The following is a 24,546-nucleotide window of genomic DNA, read 5'->3' on the forward strand; positions in this document are numbered from 1 at the left end:
CATCTGAAACCAATATAATGTTGTAAATTAACTATACCTCAATTTAAAAAAAATAAATACATATATTCCTGTGAGGAGTAAAACTAAAACAAACAAACAAACAAAAAAAGGGAAGGCCATTTCCTGTATATCTCATTAAGTCAAATTTAGTTTATGGCTTAAGGGCTGTAATATCCTACAAGATTCAAATATTAAGGATTTCTGGAATAAATGATCTAGTTTTATTAATGATATCCCTGCAAATAGGATGTGTTTAAATTGTTTTCTTTTAAAGTAATGTTAAAGGTTTAAAAATCTTAGGATACAACTTAAGATATAGAATGAATTATTCATGAAGAAAAAGTTTTAACAAAAATTAAAAATCAATAAAAATAAAAACCCCACATGGTCATCTGAACAGACACAATGAAATCAGTTGACAACATCTGAGACACATTCATGATAAGGGAAAAACACTCACAAAACTGGAAACAGAAGGGAACGTCCTCAACATGATAAACAGTATTTATGAAAAAAAATACAACTAATACTATACATAATGGTGAAAGATCAGATGCTTTCCCCCTCAGATTAGGAAAAAGAAAAGGATGTCTGCTCTTCCCACTTTAATCTTGAAGAGAAACAAAGTTGGAGGACTCACTTTCAAAACTTATTTTCAAAGCAATAGTAATCAAGATGGAGTGCTATTGGCATGAGGATTAACATATAGGTAAGTGGAATAGAACTCAGAATCAAGAAATAAATCTGTCTCTTTGGTCAACTAATTTTCAACAAGGATGCCACAAACAGTCAATGGGAAAGAATAGTCTTCTCAAAAAATAGTGCTTGGGTGGGTACAGCTCAGTGGTAGAGCTCATGCTAGGCATCCACGAGGTCTTGGGTTCAATCTCCAGGGCCTCCGTTAAGGGGGGGAAAAAAAAGTAAATAGTGTTTGGACAATTGGATAGCCAGAGAAAAAGACTGAATTTGGACCTTTAACTCACACACTATATAAAAATTAACTCAAAATGCATCAAAGACCCAAACTGTAAGAGCTAAAACTATATAATTCTTTAAAGGAAACATGGGATAAATATTCATAGACTCAGATTTGGCAATGGTTTCTTAGATAGGACATTAAAAGCATTAGTAACAAAGGAAAAAAGAGGTAAGTTGGACTTTATCAAAATGAAAATCTTTTGTGCATTGAAGAATATAAAAAGACAACCTTTTGTGCATCAAATCAAGTTAAAAAAAAACCCCAAGAATGAAAGAAAATATTTGCAAAGCATGTATCTAATAAGGGCCTGGTATGCAGAAAATTTTCAAAAATTAAAAAATAAAAAAGCAAAAACCAATTCCAACTCAGTAACAAAAAGACAAATAACCCAATTCAAAAATGGGCAAAGGACCTGAATAAACATTTTTCCAAAGAGGATATACAAATGGCCAATAAGCACATGAAAAGATGTTCAACATTATTAGTCATTAGAGAAATATAAATCAAAATCACAATGAGATACCATTTCACAGCCACTAGGATGGCTATAATTAAAACAGAAAAAACAACAACAGAAAACAAGTGTTGGTAAAGAAGTGGAGAAATCAGAACCCTTGTACACTGCTTCTTGGGAATGTAAAACAGTACAGCCAGTGTAGAAAACAGTTTGGTGGATTCTCTATATGTCAAACACAGAATTAGACCATATAACCATGAGTTCAAATAACTCCATCCCTAGCTAAATATCCAAAAGAACTGAAAGAAATGTTTAAATAAAAATTTGTATACAAATGTTCATAGCAGCTCTATTCACAATAGCCAAAAGGAGAAAACAACTCAAATATCTATGAATCAGTGAATGAATGGATGGATAATCAAAACGTGAGTATTATCCATACAATGGAATATTATTAGGCCATAAAAAGGAATAAAGCACTGACACTTGCTAACACTTGGATAAACCTTGAAAATATGCTATATGAAAGAAGCCAGTCACAAAAGAACACATATTATATAAATCTATTTATATGAAAGGTCCAGAATAGGACAATCTATATAAAATGAAAGTAGATTAGTGATTGCTTAGAGGTGAAAGAGGTAGAAAGGGGGTTAGCATGGTGACAGCTAAAAGGTACAGGGCTTCTTTGGTGATTAATGTTTGAAAATTGACCATGGTGAGAGCTGCACAACTCTGAAAACATACTAAAAAAATTACTGAATTGTACACTTTAAATGGGTGAATTGCATGACATGTGAGTTATATCTCAATAATGCTATTTAAAACCACTAAAACTTTGGAGGGTGGGAAGGGACAGACTGGGATTTCAAAATTGTAGAATAGATAAACAAGATTACACTGTATAGCACAGGGAGATATACACAAAATGTTACGATAACTCACAGAGAAAAAAATGTGACAATGAGTGTGTATATGTCCATGAATGACTGAAAAATTGTGCTGAACACTGGAATTTGACACAACATTGTAAAATGATTATAAATCAATAAAAAATGTTAAAAAAACCACTAAAACTTTAATTTATACTACAACTGCAGCAACAAAGATCACATTTACATGGATAAGGACAAAAAGAAAGTGCAGAAAAAACAGATACATCAGGGTTGTGGGTTTGAGTAGTATTGTTTCTTTTACTGTTAAAATGTTTATTCAATATGTTTAAATGAATGTGTCTAAAATTATGATATACAAATGTTTGTAACTCACCTTTATAAATAAGAGGTTTATCTTTATCTTCTGTCTTCTCCCTACTAGCCAATTCAAGAAAATCTTCAATCAAGTCCAGAGATATGAGAGACTGGCTGAAAACAAGGCTAAAAACACAAATTAGTGTTCATGGATTAGGAGATTGGTATAGTAAAGATACCACTTCTTCCCAAACTGACCTGTAAATTCAACACAATTCTAATCAAAATCCCAGTAGGTTTTTTTCATAGAAATTTATAAGCTGATTCTAAAGTTTATATGGGAATGCCAACCACATAGAGTAGCCAAAACAATTTTAAAAGGAAAAAAGTTGCAGGCCTAACTCTTCATGATTTCAACACAAAGCTAAGGTAATCAAAACAGCGTAGTACTGATGAAGAGACCAACACAAATCAATGGAACAGAATATAGAGTTCAGATATAAAGCCACACTATAGTTAATTGGTTTTTGACAAAAAGGCAAAGGCAATTCAATGGAAAAAAATAGTCTTTTCCACAATGGTCTTGGCAAAATTGGACATTCATATGCAAAAAAATGAACTTTAGCCTAAGTCTTACACTTTACATAAAATTAACTCAAAATGGAGTATAAACCTAAATGTAAACTTTAAAACTACAGAACGCTTAGAGGAACACAAAGAAAATCTTCATAACTTGAGGCTAGATAATTTTTAGACTTGACACCACAAGTATGAACTATGGGGGAAAAAAGCTGATAAGCTGGGACTTCATCAAAACTTAAAAATTTTACTCTGCAAAAGATACTATTTAGAAAATGAGAAAAAAAAAGTCTTCCTATCAAAAGCATTTGAGTAATTTTAACTATACACATTCTAAAACACTTTGTTATTCCAAGCATGTCTGCAAATGCCTCATTTTCTATCCTAGTAGTTTTCTAAATCATTGTCAGCCATGAAAATTATTTGTTCACATAAAGCCTTATGTGGTGTTAAAATAAAATAAGTAAGAAAAACAAGGTGCTTTAGGCATTGGAGGATAAGAAGGAAAAGTGTCACTGGGCCCTCACCCTATGCTCTAGGTCAACATCTTGCAAGGGCTCTGAGAAACTATTTGAAAATCATTGTTCTGATCTAACCCATTGGGGAAAAGCAGACATAATTACACACTGGAAATGAAAAAAATCTAGAAAGAGACTATATGAGGGCTCATTCTCTCCTTTATGTATACAAAGGAGGTCAGAGTACAAGGAACTAGACACCTGTGGCAAGCATACTTTTTGTTTTGTTTTGATTCTGAAAGCTGTATTGTATGATAAAGAGGTACTTAAGACTCTAGAAGATCATTTAACATTCACTGCTAGATGTCTTCAGATTTAGTAAAACTAAGAAGAATAACTCAAGCTATGATATAACCACTGAATTTAATGACATGTACATTGACCACAGTATAGCTTTCTGAACTCTGCAAGGTGGAAGTCTACTGTCTTACAAAATACTGGTAAAGAAATGAATTAATTCCTGGTGCTCAGTGTAAATGACCAAGGGCTATGTCTTGATTCCTCAGTAGATTATCTTTCCTAGAATCAAAAACTTTGTTGAATCAATTCATTCTGAACTATAAATTAAGTTTTTGAGTTTCCTATAACTGGGAAACTTAAATTCTTAGAAACACTAATTATTTAATTGGAATTAATCTGTAATTTGGCTACTATTCTGGAAAAAGGTTGATTTGAGTCAGTAGAGCATTAAGGCTGGTTCTGGGGACCACTGAGCTCAGATAAGCCTCATTATGAAAAAAGGAGTGTTATTAGGACTAAATGGCTATGTACTAATGGTTATTACTTTCTTTTTTTTTTTTTTTGAGGGGGGAGGTAATTAGGTTTGTTTGTTTGTTTATTTATTTTTAGAAGAGGTACTGGGGATTGAACCCATAATCTCGTGCATGCTAAGCATGTGTTTCTAGCGCTTGAGCTATATCCTTCCCACTTACTAATGGTTATTTCTGTTAACCTTTTCTAGTTGCAGATAACACGAAGAATGATTATCCTGATTGGTAATATTTTTCATACTTGTGTAAACTATTTTGGATTTATCTATTTTACCAACAACCCATACTAAAATGTAAAAGCAATACTTACCAGATTCACACATATCAAAAATATGGGAATAAAGATTCAATCAAAATATAATATTTAAATGATAGAACAAGTAAGTCAGAAGGGCTGGGCTAAACTGAGTGGTATACTGGAGTTGGTTGTAACTAGCTTGAAACAAGGCATGGAATGTTAGCATCTCTTCCCACCTCTGACATGTTGTCAGCTTGAAATTAGCCATGGGGGGCATATTTATACCATAGAAACCAGCAAATGTTACAAATCAGGGCTCTTCTTTCCTGCTTCATTGCTTTCTCTATTATTATTATTATTATTATTATTATTATTATTATTACTATTATTACTATCATCATCATCATCATCATTACTAATTGAAGAGTCCACTGTTAAACATTTATTATGACACCGCTGGCTAAAATCACAAAAATTCATTCATCTCTCACCCTGTGAAATATCAAATTTTCATTTGGGTCAAAAGATCAGCTGCACAAATAGGCAATAGAGGAATCTGATCAGACAACAGTTATTCTTTAAAAAAATATGAGTCTTAGTTGACCACAAGCCAATACGAACCAATAGTGCCATTTAGATGTTGGAAAACCTCTCTATCAGATTGCATGAATGGAATTATAGGGTCTAGAATAAACAAGAATCAGCCTCACTATAACTGTGTGTTAATAAGAACTCAGCTGAAGTGTTTTGTTTGCTGTGACCATATTTTGAGATGAGTGCTAAAAGACTGAAGACATAATTCAGAACTGAAATTATGCCATACAAAGAACAGATCAATCAACTGAGAAGAAAAAGCTAAAAATGACAAGAGTTAAACCCACCATTATCTAAAGAGGAGACAACTAAAATAGCAGTAGTGATGTCTGTAACCTACTTTGAAAGGCATCAGAAAATTAAGATGAAGGAGGGATGAATAGATAGATATGCAATAAAGTACAATAAAATATACAATACAGATTATAGGTGTCAGGTATATAGGTATTCACTCTTAAAAATTCTTTCTGCTTTTTGTTATGTTTGAAAATTTCCATACTGAAGTATTTGGCAAATAAAAAATAGTGGTAATCATAATTCCAGAAATACATAATTTTATAGTCTTAACATTGATAACATCTATCAGTTGGGTTAATAACTAAAAGTGATCATTAATCACAGTATAAAAAATGCAATAGATATGTTCTATTTTAGACCAGAGGGGAAGTAGCTATAGGAATAAAGTATAAACTAAAGATAAGGATACATATTGTAACACTTTGAAGTATTCGACTATAGGGAGCTTTCTGAGATGGCAGATATTCTACTCAGGGGAGACTAGGAGAACATCCATGAGATGTAAGTGGTAAAAAAGATTCTTGTACTGGTTGGGAAATTCAAAGACCACTAAAATGTTTTCTACATTCTTAAAATTCTTCTATAGTACCCAATGAAAATTAACTTTAAACTACAGAAGTTAGTAGCCAAAAAAAAAAACCCCAAAAACAAAAAAAACATGATCATGTCTAGAGCATTCATCTCTCCTGACCTTCCAGGAACTCTAAACTCAAATATCCACTTTCTACCTGACATCTCTCATGGATATCTAATAGGCTTCAGAAACTTAAAGCCAGAGCAGGACTCTTTACACTGTCTAATAAACTTAGTTCTCCCCTAATCTCCATTTTAGTAAATTACACAATAATCCACCAGTCATTTAGGGGGAAAGCCTGGGAGTCATCTTTGGCTACTCTCTCCTTCTCACTGACCTGCATTTAATCTATTAAGTGCTGCTGTTTCTATTCCAAAACAAACTCTTTATCTCCACTACCACTCCATTCTAATCCAACATTATCCCTTAACTGAATCACTTGTTTCTATATAAATAAAGTGGCAATATATAACAAAAATAACTTTTAGTGAGGACTTACTAGGTTCCAGGTACAATGGTTAATAAAAAAGAACAAAACAGTCTGTGTCTTCAAACAACTCACTATCCAGTGAAAAGATATATCAAGTACATTAGAATGTGTTAAGAGTAGAGCAGAGGTACATTAAAAGGTGGTATGGATGATTCAGCAATCCCACTCCTGGGCATATATCCAAAGAAAACTATAATTTGAAAAGACACACGTACCTCAGTGTTCATAGCAGCAATATTTATAATAGCCAAGACATAGAAGCAACCTAAATGTCCACTGACAGATGACTGGATAAAGAAGATGTGGTGTATATATACAATGGAATATTATATAAAATATATGAATGAAATAATGCCATTTGGAGCAACATGGATGGACCCAGAGATTACCCACACTAAGTGAAATAAGTCAGACAAAGACAAATATCATATATCACTTATATGTAAAATTTTAAAAAAAAATGACAAATATGAACTTTTTACAAAACAGAAATAGATTCAAATCGGTTACCAAAGGGGAAAGGTGGGGAGGGATAAATTAGGACTTTGGGGTTAGCAGATATAAACTACTATACATAAAATAGATAAACAAGAAGGTCCTACTATACAGCACAGGGAACTATATTCAATAGCTTCTAATAATCTATAATGAAAAAGAATATGAAAAAGAAAAAATACATATATACATATAACTTAATCACTATGCTGTACATCAGACACTAACACAACACTGTAAATCAACTATACTTCAATTAAAAAAAAGTGGTATGGAAATATAACAGAAAATCTGTTTTTTCCCCAGAAAGTTAAAGAAACTAAATTTGAGATTTTTTAAAGACAGATTGTTTTATTTTAGCTTTATGTTAAATTGTTAAAATAACAAAAAATTGTTAAATTAAAAGCATGATATTTTAAAACCATTTTATGACCAGAACTTGAGACCTTATTAACAGCCTAACCAATAATTCTGGTTCAAAACATTAAAAGTATGTTTTCTAAATATAAAAATTAAGGATAAGATTGGGGGTTGGAATGCAGGGAAGAGAATGGGGCACAAATGCTAGAAGTAAAACAAACAGGAACAAAAAATAAAGGAGAAATAATAAAGAGAGTAGTCAAAGAGGTGAAATTAAGTCTGAGAGGTGTCCACTATCTTTGGAAATCAGGTCATTAAGTGACTTTTGGGGGAAAAAATCTCAATAAAGTAACAGGGTAGAAGTCACATGCACAGATTGAAAAATGATTCTGAAAAATGATGAAATATAAGTACCAACTAGAGGCTTGGATCAAGGAAGTTAGTTCAAGATGCAACAGCCAGAAGGGGGAAACAGCACTGAAGAAATTACCAGAATATGCACTCAGAACTAATGACTGAGAAGACAGTTGTCTATCACTACACTAACCAAGAAATTACATCTTTAGAAAGGAAGAAAACAAAACAGATTTCTCCAAATAAATTGTTTAGACAATAAAATGGTTATCAAAAGGTTCATTTATATAATAAAAATAGGAAATAGGAAAGAACTTACACTTTATCCCCAATTTCCTCTGCCATTCGAAGAATTTCAAAGAGAAGTACCATTTTTCCAGAATGTTCTAAAACCTCAGCATCAGCATCTGTAACAAAATCTTTGTACCAGTCTGGAGCTGGGCTGCTTGGATTAGAAGAGGAAGTAGCTTTACCTAAACAAAATAAATGAAACATAAATAAGTAGGCAAATAAGGGAAGAGACTGAAATACCCCAAGACAGGGATTAAGAAAGATCAAGAGAAACAGATATAGACCAAACCGACCCAGGGAGAGAGTGAGAAAGAAAGACACTGGCAGGGATTCGGGAGAGGGGAATGAAACACATACTAACATACACAGGGAGAGACAGAAAAAAGACTACCCCAGGAGAGAGAGAGTTCTATACTGTGAAAGACACAGGGAGGTGGTGGAGGTGAGGTAGAGGGACAAACTCACCCTGGGAGAAGGAGATAAAGATTAGAGAATCTGAGAGACACACAAAGATGTATACAAACATACACAAATGCACGTAGAGGAAATAAAAACATGGGGGTGGGACACCAAGTGATAGAGTAAGTAAGAGACAGATTCTGAGAAAGTGCAAGTATGAGAACAGAAACTAGGGGCTGGGGGCTTAGAAAGATAGAGACTCTAAGAGATGAATCTAAGATAGAGTATAATCCCCAAAGCACACCCCAAGAGACAGGGACCAGGAGAGAAACACCCAGAGACCCAAAGTGGGTAGGGGAGAGGCAAAAAGGAAGGGAAGGGAGACCGACTCACCTAGAGATCAAGAGAGAAAAGATCTTAGGGGCAGGAAACATTTCACTATGCTACTAGAATTCTGGAAAACTCAAACAAGGACTGACCCCAGAATCACTGTATCATGTTAAATCATTTTGCTCTTATTTTCCCTATAAACTTGACAATAAAAGTTATAATGAGAAAGTAACACAAAATAATCTATGAAAGATATAAATAGTTCATTTCAAAATAAGGAATGTATATGTTTCTGTACCTTCTCTCAATTGTCTTTGAATGCAAAGTACTTTAAATTTTTATATATTTTGTTATAAAATATTTTACATATTCAGAAAAGTATATAGAACATAATGAAAAGCAGTGTTCCCACATTTCATCTTCATTAAATTTTAAAACTTGTTATATCTGTTTCTGATACAGTTGAAGACTAATATGTGACCCTACCCAATATTATTCTCTTCTTTCCCATTCTTTCTGAGGCAACTAAAACCCTGAATTCTATATTTACTGCTTATGTATGTTTTTATATTTTCACTACATGTGTGTCACTAAACTGTGCATTGTTTCATGCTTTTAAACTATATGTAGATGGTACCATACTGTTTGTATCAATCTATAACTTTTTTACTCTACAGTTTTTCATTTTCCATGCAAAGTGAGACTTATTCAATAAATCTAACTGCCATGTAGTATCCCAATGCATGAATAATTTATTAGTTCTTCTATTCACATTTAGATTATTTCTCACTTTTTGCTACCATGAAATAACTGCAACAAACACTTAATGTTGTCATATTTTTCTAGAATGTTGTCCACTTCACCTAAGCTTAAAATTTTCTGGTATAAAGTTATGCTTATGATTTTTAAAATATCACTTTAAACATACCTAGTTTATATTTTTATCAAATAGTCCTATTTGAGATTTTTGACAATCTAATCACGTTGTTTTGTGTGTTAACTTTCTCAGGTTGACTAACTTATTTTATTGCTAACTTTTCCTAATGTTAATTGTTTCCTCAGGTATTCAATAATTTTTATTGTCATTTTACATTCAGTATAGCTGTAACATATGTGAGAATCCTCAGTAGCTTGGGTTGACATCATACAACTTCACAGTATTTCTGCATATGCTTATGCAAGGTGCTCCAGGGGATCACCAAACCAGAACTACTCTTGAGGTTAGTATTTCAGCTTGAGGTTTTTAGACTATGTAAATAATGGCTATGTAACTTCAAACCATAAACTATGTGACAGAAAGTCCATGATTGTGAATCTTAGGAAACTACTTTCCAAACCCATAGCCCACGGTGACACAAATGAGCTTCCTTGTTATCTCCCTGGATTGATGAGCAAGTTTTTTTCTTATTTTTCTGTGGAGTAAGTACCCTTTAAACAGATTCAGCTTTAATCTGGGTTCTAAGAACTCTCCACTTTATAGAGAGCTCAAGGCCTTGTATCTTATACCTAGATGGGTGAAAACCAAAGCTGCTACTCTCAAGACTAGCCTATCCCTAGGGCTTCCATGGCATACCTTCTAGAACTTACTGATTAGGATATCAGTTCCCTCTTTCTGTCTGGATCCTGGTGATTTCCATTACTTTTACAAAGCTCATTATGCATTTATATTTAAACCACAATAAACTACCACCTAAATGTGTCACATATTTGCAAGATTCTGTATCTTTCCTTGAATATCTTATATTACATTCTCTCCCTCTTTTCTTGGCAAACTTCTGTTCATACTTTACTATCCTTCAAAACTCAACTAAAATTGCATCTTAGAAAAGCCTCCTTGAGAGGGTTGCCCTTGACTGCTGTCTGGGAACTTGAATGGTAAAAGTTCCCCATACTGATATAAAACTTTTCCTGAGAAGAGGGGCTCAATGTGCCAAGATTGTGTGAATACCTGTTTTCTTTCTGGGAGCCTGGAATTTAGTAAGAGCCAGGCAGAAAGTGCCTATGTCACCAGTCCTCAATAAAAACCTTAGGTACTTAGTCTCTAGTGAGCTATGAGCTCCTCTGGTAGACAACACTTCACATATACTGCCCTAACTTGTTGCTGCAAAAATCAGTACATCCTGTGTAAGTCCACTGGGAAAGGACACTTGGAAGCATATGTCTAATTTCCTCTGGACTTTGACACATATGTGCCTTGTCCCCTTTGCTTGTTTTGCTTTGTACCCTTTCATTGTAATAAACCATAGTCCTGAATATGACTATATGCTGACTCCTATGGATCACCAAACCTGGGCGTGGCTTTGGGGACTCCAGACACATGCTTATCAAACATATGTTGACTAAAATTCCTTTCTACAATTAGTCAACTGGCAAATAATCAGTGCCTTTGGGAATTCTGCAGTTCCACAGATTGCACAAAACTTTTAACAATGGTTACTCATATTTAATAAAGGTAATTTATCTAAGGTGAAAATGTCACCAATCACAAAAAAAGAGCAGAAAGTTAGTACAAATGTAGCATCTAGACAAGTCTCAAAGCTTAACATAGGTGACAATTTTGGTGCAAATACAAGATTTTCCATTCTAATTTTAATCCCATTGGATATAATCACAATATTTATAGTAATCTCTAAAAAAAATAGCAACCCATAAAAATATAGGCTACTCCAGTGAATAAACATCCTGAATATATCATTAAACCTAAAAAATACAAATTTCATGCTGAATATTCTTATTTTATCATCAATATAATATAGATTAATCATAACTTCTGTTATAACTCTGTACTGTGTATGCATACATGACAAATGGCAGTGAATTAATATATCAAAACCACTCCTAAATATCTACTCTGGATATCACAAAATGCTTACAAGATAAGGCACAAAGGAAATACAAACAAATAGAAAGCAACCCCATTACCCCTAATTTCTTGAAGCAATCTAAATATATATTTAACTACCACATTTGCAACGATACACTGTAGTTTTTTTTAAAAAGGTACCATATGATTAAAATATTCTGTGTGTATATAGTAGTAGAATGATAAACTCCATTAAGTGCATTTTCTGATATAACCCAAGCAGGGACAAGCACATAGTAAGCACACAATAGGTCTCTGTTCAAAGAATAAATGTGGTATATTAGTGCTAATATTATGGCCCTAAGACATATAGAAGGATTCTATCACAAAAGTTATCTATACAGTAATATACACATTTTATTTTATTACTGAGTTATACATACAATATTTGTATGGCATACAACATAGTGATTTGATATTTTTATACACTATGAAATGATAACCACAGTAAGATCAGTTAATATCCATCATCATATAATGTTGTTACAAAATTGCTGACTATATTTCTTATGTGTACATTAAGTCCCTGTGATTTATTTACTTATTGCTGGAAGTCTGTACCACTTAATCCCCTTCACCTGTTTCATCTATCCCAAGATGCACACTCCTCTGGCAACCATCAGTTTGCTCTAGGTATCTATGAGTCTGTATCTACTAGTTTTGTTTGTTTGTTCATTTGTTTTGTTTTTTAGATTCCACATATAAGATTCCACTGAAATCACAGTATTTGTTTTTCACTGTCTGACTTATTTCACTTAGCATAATACCTCAAAAGTCCATCAATGTCACCATAAAAGGCAAGATTTCATTCTTTTTTATGGCTTAGTAGTATCCCATTGTGTGTGTGTGTGTGTGTGTGTGTGTGTGTGTGTGTGTAAAACACATCTTATTTATCCATTTATCTACCAATGGAAACTTAACGTTGCTTCCATATCTTAGCTATTGTAAACAGTGCTGCAATGAATATAGGGGTACATACATATTTTTGTATGAGTGATTTTCTGTTTTTCAGATAAATACCCAGAAGTGGAAATGCTGGATCATATGGTAGTTGTACTTTTAATTTTTTGATTTTCTAATATTTTCCATAATGGTTGTATCAATTTACATTCCCACCAACACTGCATGACAGTTCCCTTTTCCCCACATCCTCACCAACACTTGTTGTTTCTTGCTTTAAGGTAATAGCCTTTCTGACAGGTGGGATGTGGTATCTCACTGTAGTTTTGATTTGCATTCCCTTGATGGTTAGTGATGTTGAGGATCTTATCACGGGCCTGTTGACCATCTATGTGTCTTCTCTGGAAAAACGTCTGTTCATTTTAATAGAGACTTTTTGGATACTGAATTATGAGTTATTTATATTATTTTAGATATCAATCCTATGGGATATATCTATGCAAATAGATATCTTCTCCCAATTAGTAAGTTGCCTTTCCATTTTGTTGGTGGTTTCCCCTGCTGTGCAAAAGCTTTTTAGTTTGATATAGTCCCATTTGTTTGATTTTAATTTGTTGCCCTTGCTGAAGGAAACAGATCCAAAAAATTTTGCTAAGACTAATGTCAAAGAGCATAGGACAGCCTATGTTTTCTTCTAGAAATTCTAAAGTTTCAGATCTTTTAAAGCCTTTAATCCATTTTGAGTTTATTTCTGTATATGGTGTAAGAAAGTGGTCCAGTTTCTTTTGCATATAGTTCTCCAGTTTTCCCAACACCATTTTTCTGATGGCTCTTTTTAAAATTTTATTTATTTATTTTTTAAAGGGGGAGGTAATTAGGTTTGTTTGTTTGTTTAAAGATGAGGTACTGGGGACTGAACCCAGGACCTTGTTCATGCTAAGCATCTACTCTACCACTTGAACTATAATCCCCCCCCCACTCCCAGCACCATTTATTGAAGAGACTCTCTTCTCCATTGTATATTCATGTCTCCTTTTGTAAGATTAATTGAACATATGAGCTTGGATTTATCTCTGAATTTCCTATTCTGTTCTATTAATCTATCTGTCGATTTTTGTGCTAGTACAATACTGTTTTGATTACTAAAGCTCTGTAGTATAGTTTCAAGTATGGGAGTTTGATATCTCTAGCTTGGTTCTTCTTTCAAAGATTGCTTCAGCTATTTGAGTCTTTTCTGGATCCATACAAATTTTAAGATTGTTTCAGTTCAGTCAAAGATGCCATTGATATTTTGATAGGGATTGCACTGAATCTACAGATGACTTTTGGTAGTCTGAACATTTTAATGATATTGATTCTCCAATACATGAACTTGAAGTATCTTTCCATTTTTTTGTGTGGTCTTCAATTTCTTCCCTCAATATCTTATAGTTTTCAGGGAAAAGATCTTTAACCTTGGTTAAAATTAAACCTAGATATTTTATTCTTTTTGATGCAATTGTAAATAAATTATTTTCTTCATTTCTCTGATAGTTCATTATTAGTGTACAGAAATGCAACAAATATTTGTATATTAATTTTGTATCCTGGAATTTTACTGAATTCACTTATGAGTTCAAACAGTGTTTTCTGGTAGAGCCTTTGGGGTTATCTATATATAGTATCATGTCATCTGCAAATAGTGACAGTTTTACATCTTCCTTTCTACTCTGGATGCATTTTTAAGTTTTTCTTGCCTAAATGGCTGGGGCCAGGACTTCCAATGCTATGTTGAATAAAATTACTGAGAGTGAATATCCTTAGCTTGCTTCTGATCTTAGAGGACAAGCTTTTAGTTTTTCACCATTGACTATGATGCTACCTGTGGGATTTTCATAAATGGCCTTTATGATGATGAGGTATGTTCCCTCTGTACCCACTTTGTTAAGAATTTTCATCATAAATGGAGTTGAATTTTGTCAAATGCTTTTCTTGCATCTACTGAGATGATCATTTAATTTTATCTTTTGTTTTGTTAATGTGGCATATCACACTGACTGATTTGATTTGTAGATGTTAAACCACCCTTGTATCTCTGGAATAAATCTCACTGATCTTGATATATGATCCTTTTGGTACATTTTTAAATTCAGTTTGCTAAGTTTTGGTGAGGATGTTTGCACCTATGTTCATCAGGACTATTAGCTTGTAATCTTTTTTCATTTGTAAATATTTTCTCCCATTCTGTAGGTTGACTTTTCCTTTTGTTGATGATATCCTTAGCTGTGCAAAAGCTTTTAAGTTTAATTAGGTCTCATTTGTTTATTTTTGCTTTTATTTGCATTACTCTAGGAGCTGGTTTGAAAAAAATATTGCTGTGATTTATGTCAAAGAGTTTTCTGCCTATGCTTTCCTCTAGGAGTTTTACTGTATCCAGTCTTAACATTTAGGTCTTTAACCCATTTTGAGTTCTTTTTGTATATGGTGTTAGAGACTGTTCTAATTTCAGTCTTTTACAGGTAGCTGTTCAGTTGTCCCAGAACCATTTATGAAGAGACTTCTCCATCATATATTCTAGCCTCTTTTGTTATAGATTAATTGACCAGAAGTGCTTGGGTTTACTTCTGGACTTTCTATCCTATTCCATTGATTTATGTATCTGTTTTTGTGCCACTACTATACTGTTTTGATCACTGTAGCCTTGTGGTATAGTCTGAAGTCAGGGAGCATGATTCCCCCAACTCTGTCCTTGTTTCTCAAGATTATTCTAGCTATTTGGGTTCTTTTGTGTTTCCACACAAATTTTAACATTTTCTGTTCCAGTTCCATGAAAAATGTCATTGGTAACTTGACAGGGGTTGCACTGAATCTGTATATTGCCTTGGGTAGTAGTATGGCCATTTTAATAATATTGATTTTTTTTCCAATCCAAGAACATGGTATATCTTTCCTTTTGTTTATGTCATCTTCAATTTCTTTCATCAGTGTCATAATTTTCTGAGTACAGGTTCTCTGCCTCCTTAGGTAGCCTTTTTCCTAGGAATTTTATTCTTTTTGATGAGATGGTAAATGGAATTGTTTCCTTAATTTATTTTTCTGCTATTGTGTTGTTAGTACATAGAAATGCAACTAATTCCTGTATATTAGTTTTGTATCCTGCAACTTAACCAGAATCATGAATGAGCTCTAACAGTTTTCTGGCAGTGTCTTTAGGATTTTCTATGTATAGTATCATGTCATCTGCAAACAGTGACAGATTCATTTCTTCTTTTCCAATTTGGATTCCTTCTATTTCTTTTTCTTTTTGATTGCTGTGGCTAGGACTTCCAAAACTATGTTGGGTAAGAGTGGCAAGAGTGGGCATCCTTGTCTTGTTCCTTATCTTAGGGGAAATGCTTTCAGCTTTTTCACTATTAAGTATGGTGTTAGCTGTGAGTGAATTCCTTTACTTTTGTGTTTGGATTCCTTTCTCTTTACTTTTTTGTATATCCATTGTTAAGTGTTTTTGATTTGTGGTTACCAGGAGGTATGTGTATGTATCTGTGCATGTATGTGTATGCAGCCCATTATTGTAAGCTGATAGCCTAAGTTTGAAGGCATTCTAAAAGCACTATGTTTTGTTCTTTCCCTTCAGCATGCTTCTGAAGATCCTGTTGTCACCATGGGCTGCACCTCCCACTACCCAGTGTTACCAGTATTGTAAGAACAAATCCTACCCAGAGTCTTGCTTGTGCCAAGGTGACCCTGATGCCAAGATCCACATCTTTCACCTGGGGTGGAAGAAGGCAAAAGTGGGTAAGTTTCCACTCTGTGGTCACATGGTGTCAGAGAAGTATGAACAGCTCTCCACTGGAGCCTTGGAGGTTGCCCATATTTGTGCCAACAAGTACATAGTGAAACACTGTGACAAATGTGGCTCTTTCAGCAAAATACAGCTCCACCCCTTCTGTCAACTGCATCAACAAGATGTTGTCCTGTGCTGGGGTTAAGTTCCAAACAGGTATGTGGGGTGCCTTTGGAAAGCCCCAGGGCACAGTGGCAACAGTCCACACTGGCCAAGTCATCATGTCCATCTATACAAACTGAAGAACAAGGAGCATGTGACTGAGGTCTGCAAGATCAAGTACATCCCTAATCATGGCCCCCTGGACAAATGGCAGGCCTGCATCATGAGAGCCTTGGCATTGTCCACTCCTTACTCATGCCCATGAATAAATCCTACTTCCTGGTTAATCAGTTAATTAATCAAAGCATTACATGTTCACTTGCATATTTTATGTTTCTGCTGTCATGTATCTTTTTGTTTTCTGTATCCCTTAACTACTTACTTAGTTACAGCTGATTTTTACTAATTTTGTCTTTTAACCTTCATACTAGCTTCTTTAAGTAGCTGATCCACTTCCTTTACTATATGTTTACTTTCACCAGTGATTTTTTTTCATTTCATATATTTTCTTAGTGCTAGATGTGTCCTTTTCTTTTTTACTTAAAGATGACCATTTAATATTTCTTGTAAGGCCAGTTTATTGGTGATGAACTCCTTTAGTTTTTGCTTGTCTGGGAAACTCTCTCTCCTTCAATTCTGAATGATAACCTTATCAGGTAGAGTATTCTTCATTTTTTTCCCTTCAGCACTTTAAATATATCATGGCATTCCCTTCTGGCCTGCTACGTTTCTTCTGAAAAATCAGCTGATAGGCTTATATGTTTTCCCTTGTATATGATTAGGTGTTTTTTTCTTGCTGCCTTTAAAATTTTCTCTTTAACTTTTGACATTTTAGTCATGATATGTCTTGGTATGGGTCTCTTTGGGTTCATCTTGTTTGCAATCTCTGTGCTTCCTGTACCTGGATGTCTGTTTCCTTCCCCAGGTAGGGATGTTTCCCGCCATTATTTCTTCAAATAAGTTTTCTGTCCCTTTGTTCCTATCTTTTCCTTCTGGGACCCCTGTAATGTGAGTATTAGTATGGTTGATATTGTCCCAGAGGTCCCTTAAACTCTCATTTTAAAAAAATCTTTCTTCTTGTTGCTGTTCTTATGTGGTGATTTCTACTATTTTATCTACCAGATTGCTGATCTGTTCTCTATCATCTAATCTGCTTCTGATTCCCTCTAGTTTATTTTTTATTTCAGTTACTGTATTGAGTTGATTGGTTTTTTCTTATATTTTCTAAGTCTTTGTTGTAGTACTCACTGAGTTCCTCCAATCTTCTCCCAGGTTTGGAGAGCACTCTTATGACTATTTCTTTGAACTCTTCTATCAGGTAAACTACTTATCTCTGTTTCATTAGGGATTTTTTTCTGGGGTTTTGTTTTCTTCTTTCATTTGGAACATATTTCTCTTATTTTGTTACTTTGTTTGACTCTTCTTTTTTGTTTCTGTAAATTAGGTGAAACAGCTACCTCTACTGATCTTTAAGAAGTAGTCTTCTGTGGAGGCATCCCCTGTGTAGACTGCTTGTGCCTAGAGGCATTAGCAGGCTGGTTGGGGCTGGACTGGGCATCAGCTGGGGTTAATCCTTGGGGAGCACTATGCCCAAGGCTTCCTTGGTGGGGCTGTGGAGCATGGAACAAGCCCAGTCCAAGGGCAGCCTCTTGGGGAGTACTGCGCCTAGCACTGCCTAGGTAAAATGGCCGGAGAGGACCTGGTCCGGGGGTCAGTCCCTGGAGTGTTGTGCTACAGGCCACCTTGATTGGGCAGCTGGAGCTGGAGCACATATGGCCCAGGAGGAGTCCAGTGGGAACTCCAAACAATGGCAATTACCTCAGCTCCCTATCATTTTGGCAGAAACTCTAGGGTTAGTAAATGGACTTCCTTTACATAATAATCTAGATAGCTTTAAAGTTTTTCTGCTATGTCCCATGGTGAGTACGTCTGCATTTAGGTCCCTCAGTAATATATCTCCCTACTGTAGATCACCATGAAAGAAGAGGGGTTCCCATGGATACCATGCTTCTGACTTTCCTACTGGTTTTTATGTGGTCCTTCTATTAGCAGAACCACGTCATGCAGCCTTCAGGTCTTCTTCAAGAGGAAATGCTCTATACATAAATATAGATTGGTGTGCTCATGGGGGGAGGTGAGCAAAGGGTCTTCCTATGCTGCCATCTTCCCGAGTCTACTCTCTCTATATTTTCAAATATAAATGCTCCCTGATAAAACTTACTCTGAAAATACAGGCATACCTCAGAAATGTAGCAGGCTGGTTCCATACCATTACAATGAAGCAATTCACATCAATTTTTTTGGTTTCCCAATACATATAAAAGTTATGTTTATACTATATGGTAGCCTATTAAGTGTGCAATGGCATTATGTCTGAAAATAGCAATGTACATACCTTAATTAAAAAATACTTTATTGCTAAAAAATGCTAATCTTCATCCCCCTGAAACAAGTCATAGTCTTTCTGCTGGTGAAGGGTCTTGCCTCAATGTTGATTGCTGACTCTTCAGGGTGGTGGTGGTTGACAATTGGGGTGACTATGGCAATTTCTTAAAATAAGCAACAATGAAGTGTGCTAAATCAACTGGCTCTTCCTTTCACAAACAATCTCTCTGTAGCATGTAGTGCTATGTGATGGCATTTTATCCATGGTAGAACATCTTTCAAAATTGGAGTCAGTCATCTCAAACCCTTCCACTGCTTTAGCAACCAAGTTTACATAATGTTCTAAATCCTTTGTCATCATTTCCACAATCTTCACAGCATCTTCACGAGGAGCAGATTCCATCTCAAGAAGCCACTGTCTTTGCTCATCCCTAAGAAGCAACTCCTCGTCCATTAAAGTTTATCATGAGATTGCAGCAATTCAGTCACATCTTCAGGTTCTACTTCTAATTCTACTTCTCTTGCTATTTCCACCACATCTGCGTTGACTTCCTCCACTTAAGACTTGAACTCCTCAAAGTCATCCATGAAGGTTGGAATCAACTTCTTCCCAACTCCTATTAATGTTGATATTTTGACCTCTTCCCATGAATCATGGATGTTCTTAATGGCATCTAGAATGGGGAATCCTTCCCAAGAAGTTTCCAATTAACCTCTCCCAGATCCATCAGAGGACTCACTATCTATGACAGCTGTAGCCTTTCAAAATGTGCTTCTTGAATAAGTAAGACTTGAAAGTCAAAATGACCCCTTGATCCTAATATACGTTGTGTTAGCAGGCTTGAAAACAGCATTAATCTCATTGTTCATCTCCATCAGAGGTTCTTGGGTGACCAGATGCATTGTCAATGAGCAGTAATATTTTGAAAGGGATCTTTTTTCTGACCAGCAGGTCTCAGCAGTGGGCTTATAATATTCAGCAAACCATGTTGTAAACAGATGTGCTGTTATCCAGGCTTTGTTGTTCCATTTACAGAGCACAGGCAGAGTGGATTTAGCATAATTCTTAAGGGCCCTAGGATTATCAGAATGGTCAATGAGCATTGACCATTCAAATTTGAAGTCATCAGCTACATTAGCCCCTAATAAGAGAGTTAGCCTGTCCTTTGAAACTTCAACTCTCTAGCTATGAAAAGTCCTAGATAGCATTTCCTTCCAATATAAGGCTGTTCTGTCTACATTGAAAACCTGCTGTTTAGTGTAGTCACCTTTATTAAAGATCTTAGCTAGATCTACTGGATAGCTTGCTGCAGCTTCTACATGACGACTTGCTGATTCACCTTTGTGCTTTTATGTTACGGAGATGGCTTCTTTCCTTAAACTCCATGAACCAACCTCTGCTAGCATCAAACTTTTCTTTTGCAGCTTCCTCACCTCTCTCAGCCTTCACAGAATTGAAGAGAGTTAGGGCCTGGCTCTTGATTAGGCTTTGGCTTAAGGGAATGTTGTGGCTGGTTTGATCTTCTATCCTGATCACTACAACTTTCTTCAAATCAGCAGTAAGTCTATTTCACTTTCTTATCATTTGTGTGTTCTCCAGAGTAGTATTTTTAATTTCCCTCAAGAATTTTTGCTTTGAATTCACAACTTGGCTAACTGGTGCAAGAGGCCTAGTTCTGGCCTATCTTGGCTTTCAACATATCTTCCTCACTAAGCTCAGTCATTTCTAGCTTTTGATTTAAGGAAAGAGACATGCGAGTCTTCCTTTCACTTGAACACTTAGAGGCCACTGTAGGATTATTAATTGGCTTAATTTCAATATTGTTGTGTCTTAGGGAATAGGGAAATCTGAGAAGAGGGAGAGCAATGGAGGAATGGCCCGTCGATAGATCAGTCACAACAGGCACAGCATATTTATCGATTAAATTCCCCATCTTGTATGGGTGCAATCCATGGCTCCCTAAAACAATTACAATAGTAACATCAAAGGTCATTGATCAAAGATCACCACAGCAAACATAATAATAATTTAAAAGTGAAATATTCTAAGAATTACCAAAATGTGACAGACACAAAGTGAACGAACACTATTGGAAAAATGGGTGCAGATAGACTTGCTCAACACAGGGTTGCCACCAACCTTCAGTTTGTAAAAAACACAGTATCTGTGAAATGCAATAAAACAAGATATGATTGTACTGAAATAATAATAAATTCATTATTTTAAGTAGTTTATATAAAGTTATTTCTTCATCATAAAACTGTCCTAATAAAATACTAAACTAAAACGCAGAAACACGGATGCTGTAAGGTAATCTTAAGCGACTTATTCAAGATGTTGCTTCTCAAAAAATTCAGAAAGCTACTGGAAAAGAATTAAACATCAACTCTTTGCAGTAAAAATAAAATATGCAGTGGAAATCATATTATAGCTCAATTATAGCCATCTACTTATTTAATATCCATTTCAAATTCCAAGTGTAACACTTTGGACCTTTAATACTTTCTATTCAGGTTTTCTTACATTTACTGTAAGAAAGTGATTTTTTAAAGTTACATAGTACCAGATATGTGTTATGTATGTTCATATGCTATGATCTACTCAGCCTTATATAGAGTTAATCTAGATCTAAAAAACAAAAATAGGTTTTTATCATTTATTTATTCTGGAAAATGTTTCGGATAAATTATACATGTACCTAGCTGCAAAAATAAAAAATACATCCATATATGAATGACTTCTATTTGACTGCTCACAGCTAAAAGGAAATAAACATGCTACAGAAGTAGGCAAAGTGTGTCATCTGGAACCCACAGCACTCCCTGTCTGTTTTTATAGCCACCTACTCTCTGTCCCAGTTCTTTCCAACATTTTTCACATTGTGGCATATATGGAAAGTGCTAATACTTACAATAGCACACCATGAAAACTGGAAGATAAACTATTCATTTCTGGAGGTGACCCAGCTTTGTCAGACTTCAGCTATACTTTCAAGTGATGAAGGGATCAATACCTCAGCATACTTTTATATAACCCATTTAGAGCACAGGATGAGACATAGTCTACTCCCTCTCTCTCTCAACCATACTTTATGAGAAAAATTTCAACAAGAATATTTTAAGAAAATCATTCCCAGAACACATAAAGTTTAAACTATTTATTTCTAATTATGAGATGAGAGACTGAGAATTTAAGTGAAAATGCAGATCAGGAGAGCAGGGGAGGAGATAACAGGAGCTTCCTATTACCTTAATTTAATTATAACCATTTCTTTACTACTCTTTGGAAGATGAACACTGATAATAAACTGCCTTTATGGGGTAACAGGAGGAAAAAACACAGAGGGAAATTTCACAGTTTAATTTTTACTATTCCCTTGATTTCTTAGAAAACTAAGCCAGAGTCTATAGTTAGGCTGCCATCTGTCTATTCCAAGGAGGTACTGACAAGAGAAATGTTCATCGGGGAATCACCAAATTTGTTCAGCTGCAGGCCTGAGACCAGCTAAGCTTCTCTATGTACAAGATCATTCACCTAGCTGGCACCCACATCTCTCTTCTCTTCAGAGGTGGTCTACTGCTTTGCTCCATGATTCCTAAATGCCAAATATTGAGAGTCATTTACACTGCTTTGTCTTTAGATATTTGGTATTTCAAATATTCAGATATCTGTCCCCAGCATTAGAGTTCCTAAATGCCCAGTCAGGCTGCACTAGAATGATACGGAACCTCAACATTAATCTTTCAAATGTAAATATGGGCAAAGACAACTTTAGCCATTTGAAAGTTCAATGAAAGACTTTCACTGACTGTACATTCATGCACAAGAGAAAGCAAAGTAGATGATACAAACTATACCTTATACAGAGGAAACCTAAAGCAGACACTAATTACAGATTATCAAGAACTACAAAAGAAAAAGACTAAAACTAGTTTTACTGTATAAAATTAATTACAATTATAGTTGATTATGAAATGCTTCCAGTTATTTACATGTAGTTAAGTGAAAATACCATGGTGGCTTTGAAATTGGTCTGAATCCTACTTCTACCAGTCATTTATAAAAATAAAGATATAACAGCATTCCAAGGCCACTCAAGAATTAAGTTAGCTAACATATGGAGTGAAAATAATAGAGTTTAGGTACATACATGTAAAATAAATGCTAGTTTTTCTTTTTCCCTTTCCTCTTAAATACCAGAGAGAACATAATGGCTTGCTTGTAATTAAACATTTATCAAATATTTGTTGTTATCGTGTGTATCTGATTATCCTAGATGTTCACCAATTGAGGAAAGATGTTCCTTTGAGCCAACTAGTGAGGATAATTAATAACTGAAAAAAGTACTAACTTTATAATGACATATTTTTAAAATCAATGTCCATGATAAAGGCAACATTTATTAGACTCACTTTCTTCCAGCTTTAAAGAAACTGAGGGGTTGTTTCCTGTTTCATCCACATTTCCTTCACCACCTCCTCGAGATCTTGAATTCCAGACTTTAATCACTTCAACATCATTGTCACTGCCACTTCCACTTGAGCTACTATCTTTCTTCCCCTTTTTCCCCTTTGTTTTCTTCTTTCTAAAGAAAGAACAAATTGAAACTATTAGGAAAACACAGGAAAGATACAAGTGCCAATTATCAGAGGATAACCAGCAAGCATGGATTTTAAACGTGTCAACACAGGACACAAAAAGTACTCAATTTACTTTGTATAATCATCAGAGCTTAAACTCATGGAGGTTTCATCGGAATCTGAAGCTATAAATTCATCCATACTATCTTCATCAAAATATCCCTAGAGAAAAAAAAAAGATGAATGTTTTAATAGCTTATAATAAACTTATACTGTAAATTATAATGATGTTTATTTCATTTAAGGATAAGTTAATTGTTATGAGATAAGGAGGAATTAAGAAACTCATAGAGTAGAAAAAAATAAAGGAGACATCACAGATATCACTATTAAATGCAATGTTAAGTCTTGGATTGAATCATGGAAAAGAAAAAGGACATAAATAAGTACAAAAACTGATGAAATCCATTTAAGGTCTACTGTTTAGTTAATAATACTGACCAATGTTAATTTCTTAGTTTTGATCATTTTACTAGAGTTACACAAGATGTTAAGATCAACATTTAATACTCCTTCTATAATCACAATGCATTCAACCATATAGAATTAACTAGAAATAAAATAGGTTGAATTACTATGCCACAAAGCCAAAGAAAATCTGAATATACAGTAAGTCTATATAGATCAGCCTTTTTCCTAAGGTTATTCTGCTTCCAACAGGTATCTTTTAATCAATTTTAGGTTAGTTGTTTTACCTTATTTTCTTTGCTAATATAGTCCAGCTGCAAACACCAAGGATGAGTCCAGATTCTACTTAACATCTGAAAATCTTGGAACAGTTTTGCACCTGCCTTTCCTCTTCCCCCTTCGCTGCTATTACCTACACCTGATCAAAAGAAAAACTAATGTTAAGACATAAGAATTCTCTAATTCAACCAAGTGTTTCTAAATTAGGGGTTTAACTTTATCTGTGCTTT

The 24,546-nt window shown here is 34.6% G+C and overlaps 1 protein-coding gene and 1 pseudogene across 7 annotated transcripts in view; one reads left to right on the top strand and one right to left on the bottom strand.

The window, feature by feature from the left end:
* Positions 1-24,546, bottom strand: part of ATRX (ATRX chromatin remodeler) — a 237,155-nt gene that overhangs the window by 54,950 nt on the left and 157,659 nt on the right. For all 7 annotated transcript variants that reach the window (XM_006218905.3, XM_006218906.3, XM_072955836.1 and 4 more), the window contains 5 exons: positions 24,325-24,455; positions 23,703-23,791; positions 23,402-23,574; positions 8,215-8,368; positions 2,706-2,812 (listed from right to left, as the gene is read on the bottom strand). In XM_006218905.3, coding sequence (XP_006218967.1) covers positions 2,706-2,812; positions 8,215-8,368; positions 23,402-23,574; positions 23,703-23,791; positions 24,325-24,455 — 654 coding nt within the window. The remainder of the gene's footprint in view (positions 1-2,705; positions 2,813-8,214; positions 8,369-23,401; positions 23,575-23,702; positions 23,792-24,324; positions 24,456-24,546) is intronic.
* LOC140692028 (large ribosomal subunit protein uL16-like) lies at positions 16,293-16,765 on the top strand (annotated as a pseudogene).

This window comes from Vicugna pacos, chromosome X (assembly GCF_048564905.1).
Source record: "Vicugna pacos chromosome X, VicPac4, whole genome shotgun sequence".
In the NCBI taxonomy this organism is placed as follows: Eukaryota; Metazoa; Chordata; class Mammalia; order Artiodactyla; family Camelidae; genus Vicugna; species Vicugna pacos.